This window comes from Equus quagga, chromosome 19 (assembly GCF_021613505.1).
Source record: "Equus quagga isolate Etosha38 chromosome 19, UCLA_HA_Equagga_1.0, whole genome shotgun sequence".
Lineage (NCBI taxonomy): Eukaryota > Metazoa > Chordata > Mammalia > Perissodactyla > Equidae > Equus > Equus quagga.
In genome coordinates this window covers 7,079,464-7,088,052 of record NC_060285.1, presented here as the reverse complement: position 1 = coordinate 7,088,052, position 8,589 = coordinate 7,079,464, and the positions used below count along the sequence as shown (strand labels likewise).

The window sequence follows — 8,589 nt, the reverse complement described above, 5'->3', positions numbered from 1 at the left end:
CGCATTCCGGAGAGCACAGCGGGGCAGAGCCTGGCTGGCCAGGTGGAGGGAGGAGCCATCCACCCCATCCCCCAGCAGCAAGAACCAGGAGGGCCAGCAGCTTCGGGGGAGGGGGGGGATCAAGCTTCTCTTTCCCGTCGGTCCCTTCTTCCAGTCTTGCCGCAAATGTCCCTGGCAGCCACCTTGTCTCTCTCTGCCCTGGTCCCAACTCAGATCTGCATCCTCTGCTGCCCTGGGTACTTGGAGATCTGGACCTGGGGCCCCCATGGCCAGGGGGGTTTGGGAGTTGCTGGCTGGGGCTGATGTGGCGATGTGGTGGGTCACAGCCTGCTGGCTGGGGCTGATGTGGCGATGTGGTGGGTCACAGCCTCCCGACGTTCCCAGTAAGCTTAAAGATTCTGCCAACTCTGCCACACACAGGCGCCCTGGGACCATCTCACACACACTGGGAACAACCCACTAACCCAGGCGGCTAGAGGGCTTTGATGGGAACAAGGAAACAAAACACCTTTTTAAGGCGAAGTTCCATATCAGAGTTTGTCCTCTAATGCTGAGCTGTCCTAGGAGACAAGCAGGGGCAGGCCCTTGGGGCATTAGAAACATGTTTGGGAGGAAACTGAACAGAGAGGATTCCATCCCGACTCTCCCCTTCTTTTCTTTTGTATCTGGGCCTGATTTGGGGACTCCCCCTAGGGGATCCCAGCTGTGGGACACGGGGTGCAGGCATGGCCAGCCTGGGCCTTGCTATGTCACCCTGGGCAGGGTGGCTCCCCTTCTTTGAGAAGAGGCGACAAAGGGGGAGGCCTTGGGCAGCTGGAGAAGAGGCGGGCCAGCGTGGGTGCACATCAGGTGCTCCGGCTATTTGATCAATGATGGGAGAAATGGCCTTCGGCGACCCCAGAGCCCCGCAGAGAGCAGTCGATCGATCACTCAGTATTGGAGGAGACAGGAAGGGTGTCCTCCTGGGAGGGAGTGGGTGCAGGGGAGACGGCTTTTAACCCTCTGGGAGCCAGAGGCTCAGCTGAGTCTGGCAAGGAGGTGGGAACTTCCACCCCCGGGGGTCAGATGAGGAAACTGAGGCACGGGGACGCTCCTAGCTGTGAAAGGGAGCGGACTCTGAGACTGGACCTCCCAAGCACCTGGTGCGCCCACTCAGCCTCAACCCTGCGCATCTGCAGAAGAGGGAGGGAGAGGAGGACGCCGGAAGGAGGGGTCGTGCGCGGATCCGGATCCCGGAGAGGGAGCGCCGGGGCCCGACTGTCCGACTTCCCAGCGCGGAGCCGGGCCGCTCCTCCAACTGGAGGGCCCTCCCCCTCCTCGGCACGTCCAAAGCCTCAGCATCCCCGAAGGCCCGGAGGGACGCCTCCGGCCCCCTGCTGCCTCCTTTCCGGCGGCCGCTCCCCGGCCGCACCTCTGCGGGCCCGGGGCGAGCAGGGCCGGGCGGCGAGGCCTCCCGCGACGATCCCCCGACCCCAGACACGGCGGCGCGACTCGCCCAAGGTCGCAGAGCGGCGCAGGCGAAGCCGGCACTCGGACCCCGCTCTCGCCCCCGCGGTCGCCCACTCCCACCGCGGCCCCGGGCCGGGCGGGGCTGCCTCGAGGGCTCCGGGGCGGGCGCGCTCCCCTCGCGGGCCGGGGCTCAACTTCGGGGCGCAGTCACGGGGAGGCACACGAAGGTCCCTCCGGAACAGGTGGCCCGAGCCTGCCCGCCCCTCCGCAGCGCCCTCCCCCCGGTGCCCAGGCGCCCCCGCCCGCCGCGCCCTGCGCTCAGCCCCCAGTACCTCCGGATCCCGCGGCGGCGGGCGGCGCACCAGCGGGCCCCGCGGGCGGTGGCGGCGGCGGGAGAGCTCGGGAACAGAGGGCCGGAGCACCGCCCTCCAGCCCGGGGCGTGGTCAGCACCGCCCGCCGCCGCCCCGCTGGGTCCCGACTCCCCCACCAGCGCGAGGGCCAACAGGTATGCCGCGCTCCCCGCGCCTCCCGCCGCCTGCTCCGTGGGTTCATCATCCCAAGCTCCCCATTGAACGGATGAGAACCTGAGGCTCAGAGCGGCTAAATCACTTCCACGACCCGCAACCGAGAAGCGGCAGTGTCGGCCTTTGACTCCGGGCCTGCCTGATGCCCCCCCCCCCCCCCCCGAATACATTTATTAACTCCCCCCACCCCCAGCTGGGATCCGTGCTAAATGCTTTGCCTGCGTCACCCAGCGTTTTACCGAATTTCAGTTATTTGCTTGAATCTTCACAACTTCCAAGTATCCTTACTGCCGACGCCTCCGCACCCTCACTCTCCTCCGTCCACCGCACACTTGCTGTGTAGTCCTCGCTGCTCCTCGCCCATCCTCTCGCTCAGCTGATGAGTAGTGCCCGGACCGCTGAAAACTTGGAAACGCACCAAAACTTGGGGAAAACACCCAAGAATAGTCTGGCACTTAGCAGGTGCCCGATAATTATCCTTTGAATGAAGGAATTGGAGGAAAATTCTTGCCAGCTCCCACTCCCCATCTGCCCACCTCCTGACATGGCACCACCCCAGCCTGCCCTCGGGAACCCAGCTGACCGTGGCCACCCGGCCTGAAACCCCCTCCACTTGTCCCAGCTCTTCAGGCCAAATCCAGCAGTTCTGCCCTCTCCCCCTCCCTGGATCACTCCCATCCATTCACGATGTGGCTTCTGTCTTGAAACTAACACAAAAAACCAAAAATCCCTCTTTTGACTCCTCTTCCCTGCCCCCCCCCCACCGCCACCCCAGTTACTGCTGCCAGACTTTTCTCCTTCCCTTTACAGCCAAAGGGTCTGCAGTCTCCCACTGTCCACAGTCTCTCTCCTCCCATTAAGACCTCTCCCATCAGGCCCTTGCCCGCCCCCCACTGCAATCTCCTAAAACGGTCATTTTTGGTCCCCAGGGATGTCCATGTTACTAGACCCAATGCCGAGTCACTGTCCTCGTCTCACTGGTCCTGCCAGGAGTACTTGGCGCTGCTGCCCGCTGCCTCTTCCCCCAGCCCTCCATTCTCCTTTGCAGGCCCCCTCCCCACCCTCTGAAAGTTGGGACGCCTGTGCTCAACTCTCCATCTCCCGCTCCTTTCCACGCTCTTTACCCTGATGCTGTCCCGTGGCCTCAGAGACGTCTGCTGATGACACCCAGATGGCCCGCAGCCTGCAGCCCTCCCTGAGCTCACGCGTCTAACTGCCCACCGGAGACCTCCCTTCCATCGCTCCAGACACCATCCGGGTGTACCCAGGCCGTCCTCCTGCTTCTTCCCATCTCAGTTAAGGAAAACTCTATTTTCCAAAAATGTTCTCTTCTCTGACGTACCCCACATCCACACCAACCAAATCCTATCAGCCCCGCCTTGAAAATATGCCCAGAATCTGATGCTTCTCACCCCACCCCCTTATCCAAGTCACCTGCCACTCCCCAGGTTGAGTGCAGGGACCCCCTCTCACCGGTATCCCTGCCTCCCCACTCCCCCGTCCAAACAGCAGCCCCAGAGATGACGGTAGAATGAGGTCAGGCCACATCCCTCCTCCACCCTCACGGGCTCCCCCAGTGGCCTCGTTGTGCCCCCACCTTCCTCGGACCTTGTCCCTTTCTTCTCCATCGGCCCACTCTGCCCAGCCGGGTGGGGCCTCCTGGCTGCTCTCACCCGCTCCAGGGCGTGTGCTCTGCGGCGCCTCCGCCCGGAATAGCCTTGCCCACATATCCACGAGGTGCTCTCCACCTCCTTCAGGTTCAAGCTTCAGCGTCAGCTTCCTAGGAGGCTTCCCTGACCTCCTTATTTCAAACCTGGCATGCCCGTCCTGCACACCTCACCCTCTTTCCTCCTTAATCTCCCCCATACACTTGTCACCACGTGACGTGCTGTATTTCTCAGTTATGCATTTATTTTATTTTGTCCCCTGCACCAGAAGGTGAGCTCCACAGGGCAGGATCTCCCGTTCCTTCCCACACTCTTCATTCTGATGCTGTCCCGTGGCCTTGGAGGCTTGCTGACTTGTTCACTGCTATGTCTGCCTCCTGGAACAGCATCTGGAACAGAGTAACCGGGCACTCAACAAATGCGTGTGGAATGAATGAACCTGTACCCCTTCACCACTGGGAATGCTCACAATACTTTTTCTTTATATTGGCTTTTTCATTCCAATAGATGTATTTTATTTTATTTTATTTTTGCAGTAATATTGGTTTATAACATTATATAAATTTCAGGTGTACATTCGTTATATATTTCGATTTCTGTGTAGATTACATCATGTTCACCAACCACTGAACATAGGTGCCTGTATCTTTATGCATTAGTGTTTTCAAGCTCTTTGGATAAATACCCAGCAGTGGAATAGCTGGATTGTATGGTAGTTCTATTCTTAGTTTTCTGAGGAAGCTCCATACTGTTTTCCATAGTGGCTGCACCAGTTTGCACTCCCACCAGCAGTGTATGAGGGTTCCTGTCTCCCCACATCCTCGCCAACACTTGTTGTTTCCTGTCTTGTTAATTACAGCCATTCTGACAGGAGTGAGGTGATATCTCCTTGTAAGTTTTGATTTGCATTTCCCTGATAGCTAATGATGTTGAGCATCTTTTCATGTGCCTGTTGGCCATCCGTATATCTTCTTTGGAGAAATGTCTGTTCAGATCTTTTGCCCATTTTTTAATTGGGTTGTTAGTTTTTTGTTGTTGAGATATAAGAGTTCTTTGTATATTTTGGATATTAACCCCTTATCAGATGTATGGTTTGCAAATACCTTCTCCCAATTGTCAGGTTGTCTTTTCGTTTTGTTGATGGTTTCCTTTGCTGTGCAGAAGCTTTGTAGTTTGATGTAGTCCCATTTGTTTGTTTTTTCTATTGTTTCCCTTGCCTGGTCAGACATGGTACTTGAAACTATGCTGCTAAGACCGATGTCAAAGAGCGTACTGCCTATGTTTTCTTTTTTTTTTAAAGATTGGCACCTGAGCTAACATTTGTTGCCAATCTTCTTTTTTTCTTCTTCTTCTTCTCCACAAAGCCTCCCAGTACGTACCTGTATATTCTAGTTGTGGGTCCTTCTAGTTGCGTTATGTGGGACGCCACATCAGTATAGCCTGATGAGTGGTGCCACATCCACACCCGCGATCCAAACCGGCAAAACCCTGGGCCGCCAAAGCGGAGCGCATGAACTTAACCACTGAGCCACAGGGCCGGCCCCCTATGTTTTCTTCTAGAAGTTTAATGGTTTCAGGTCTTACATTCAAGTCTTTAATCCATTTTGAGTTAATTTTTGTGTATGGTGTAAGATAATGGTCTATTTTCATTCTTTTGCATGTGGCTGTCCAGCTTTCCCAACACCAATTATTTTTATTTTTTATTTTTTAAAGATTTTATTTTTTCCTCTTTCTCCCCAAAGCCCCCCAGTACATAGTTGTATATTCTTCGTTGTGGGTCCTCCTAGTTGTGGCATGTGGGATGCTGCCTCAGCGTGGTTTGATGAGCAGTGCCATGTCCACGCCCAGGATTCAAACCAACGAAACACTGGGCCGCCTGCAGCGGAGCACGCGAACCTAACCACTGGGCCACGGGGCCAGCCCCCCAACGCCATTTATTGAAGGGACTTTCCTTTCTCCATTGTATGTTCTTGGCTCCCTTGTCAAAACTTAGCTGTCCATAGATGTGTGGGTTTATTTCTGGGCTCTCAAACTGTGCGTCTACTTTTGTGCCAGTACCATTCTGTTTTGGTTACCATGGCTTTGTAGTATATTTTGAAATCAGGGAATGTGATACCTCCAGCTTTGTTCTTTTTTCTCAGGATTCCTTTGAGTATTCAGGGTCTTTTGTTGTCCAATAAATGTATTTTAAGAGGAAACAGTATTACTGCCCTGGATGGAACCCTGCTGCCACTCACCTGGAATAGAAGCAACAGTAAAAATGAGAATGAAACAACATTCTAAAGCTCTGGGGGGTGCCATTGCCCCCCTAAGGGCTGAGCCGCTCCCGCCCGCTCCTTGTTAACAAGTGAGATTCACCAGGCAGAGAGAGGGCTTAAGGACAGGCCGGCCCTGTGGCCGAGCGGTTAAGTTTGCGTGCTCCGCTTCGGCAGCCCAGGGTTTCACTGGTTCGGATCCTGGGCACAGACTTAACGCCACTCGTCAGGCCACATGAGGCAGCGTCCCACTGCCACAACTAGAAGGACCCGCAACTGAAATATATACAACTATGTACGGGGGGCTTTGGGGAGAAGAAGGAAAAATAAAATCTTTAAAAAAACAACAACAAAAAAGGCAGGCCAGCACCCAGAAAAGACCTGCCTCCAGACCTAAGCAGAAGGATTAAAAGAGAATTGAGAAGGAAATGGCTTTGGGATGGGAGGCCTCTCTTGGGCTGTGGCCGGCCCCACAAGCCCTTCCTGGCCATCCCGCGGGGAAAACTGCCTCCTTGCAGCCCGTCTAATCTCACAACAACCTCTGAGGTCGGGCTGTCATCATCTCCACCTTACAGAGGAAGCTGAGGCTAAATGCCTTCTAGTCTGACCCGGCCTGGCTGCCGGGGGAGCCGGGCTGGGGGTGGGGGCATGGAGGAAGAGGGTGGGGATGGAAGAGCCCACATGCCAGCCCTGCTCTGGCCTCAGTTTACCCATCTGTAAAGTGCTGCCCGGGAAGCACAGCCCGGCTGCCCTGGGTCTCTTGTAGGAGTCTGGGAGAGAGATGTGTCATCTTCCTTCTGTGCGGGCTCTGGGTGTTTTCTCGTGTTTTCTCTTTCTTCTGGGCCAGGAGTGCGGAGTGTGTAGGGTTCAGTGGTGTCTCACCACCACGTGAGGAGAGGCCCCGTGGAGCCCAGCGCCCACCCCCAGGGGAGGCCGAGCGGCGAGACACATGTGGAGCCTCTCTGTCGCTCTGGGCCTGAGCTGACTGGCCTCAGGCTTCCACACTAAACAGTTTGGTTTAACCAGATGAACCGGATTCTTTTCTCTGTGTACAGAGAAGAGCCCTGACTGAGAGACCCTATCAGTACAGACACTTTCTGTTCCACCAATAAGCAAGTTTGAGCCTCTCCCATCTTAAGAAAAAGTACAGAAAACCAAAAAGGAAAATGAAACCTGCCCCTCCACCCTGTGACCTCCAATCCTCTCCTCCCTTCAGCCAGATTCCTCAGAGCAGTGCCTCCACTCTCGCTGTCTCCGGTCCTTCCCTTCCCAGGCCCCTCTGCCCTTTGTCATCTGTTCCCCGTCCCCTGCTGAGGATGGGCCCTTGCCCGTGTCGTGGTGACCTGCTTGTGGCCAAGTCCTGTCAACATGAGATTAACAAAACCACAGACTGAAAGAATTTACTGTAAACTTATGAGCTTAAAAATATAGAAGAATTTCCAACTTCGCTTCTGACAAGTGGCCACAGTGGCCTCTGGTTCACCCACCCCCAAGCCTCATGGGCACCCCAGCACCAAGACTTTGGTCTCTAAGACCGTCTCCACTGAAGGAGACCAGGATTCCTTGCAGCATAAAAACAAAATTAGAATGGTCCAGAATGTCCTGTTGTGGCCCGGAAGTATGGCCACCCTCAAAAATATTAGGGGAGCAGAAGACAATGGAACAATCAAATCTTCCCCAGCACTAGCCAAGCTGTAATACTACGAGCATCAAAAATCATTAACTGAGGGGCTGTCCAGTGGCGCAGAGGTTAAGTTCATATGTTCCGCTTCGGAGGCCCGGGGTTCGTCGGTTCGGATCCCGGGTGCGGACATGGCACCACTTGAGAAGCCATGCTGTGGCAGGTGTCCCACATATAAAGTAGAGGAAGACAGGCACGGATGTTAGCTCAGGGCCAGTCTTCCTCAGTGAAAAGAGGAGGATTGGCAGCAGATGTGAGCTCAGGGCTAATCTTCCTCAAAAAACAAAAGAAAATCATTAATTGAAATAATTATAGTTAATTTGAATAAATTCACTCTTTGAAAGGCTATGGCTGTAATGAAACTCAAATGAGAAAAGTTAATATAAAGCAGTCAAAGACAGTTGTAATATAAGAAAGATGACAGCCATATGACTTGGTTGAATTTTTATGGAGCTTAGTAAGTTGGGATGTGTTGGTCTGTGTATTTCGTTTCCTTTATTGTTGTTAACAAGGTAGGGAGACATATTTGCTTTATCTGTGTCATCAGAAAAGAATAAACTTGGAGCCCTGGGCTGGAGGCCTGGAGAGGCAGGAGCTGCACCAAGGACAGGGACAGACTTGTGGGCACTGGTGGCCGCACAGGACCGCTGGTGGACGAGGCTCCCCCAGGGACACAGCATGGGGGTCCCCCCAGTTGTCCAGGAGGAGGGTCCCCAGAGAATGTCCAAAATGATTAACTGGCCAAGCGTCACCCCAGCAGAGGCAGCGACGCCCTGCGTCCCAGCCAAGGACGAAGGTCAAATGTCCAGATCCCGCGACCTCGGCTTGTCTCAGGAGAGGGTGTCCAAATTCCATCCCTGGAGCTCTAGGGAGAAACCAAAACAAGTCCAACAGAATCCCCAAGAAGAAATGAAAGCAGGGATGGAAATGCTGCCCAGGGCCTTGACGCTGTAGGAGCGTTTTAAGTACAAACGTTATGACAGTGTTATCTTGCAATTGCAGTTTAGATTGT

At 54.7% G+C, this 8,589-nt stretch overlaps 1 protein-coding gene across 1 annotated transcript in view; it reads right to left on the bottom strand.

Moving 5' to 3' along the window:
• Nucleotides 1-2,089, bottom strand: part of A4GALT (alpha 1,4-galactosyltransferase (P blood group)) — a 26,910-nt gene extending 24,821 nt beyond the window's left edge. The window contains exon 1 of the mRNA XM_046646346.1: nucleotides 1,782-2,089. Coding sequence (XP_046502302.1) covers nucleotides 1,782-2,005 — 224 coding nt within the window. The 5' untranslated portion in view covers nucleotides 2,006-2,089. The remainder of the gene's footprint in view (nucleotides 1-1,781) is intronic.
• Nucleotides 2,090-8,589: the final 6,500 nt, after the last annotated feature.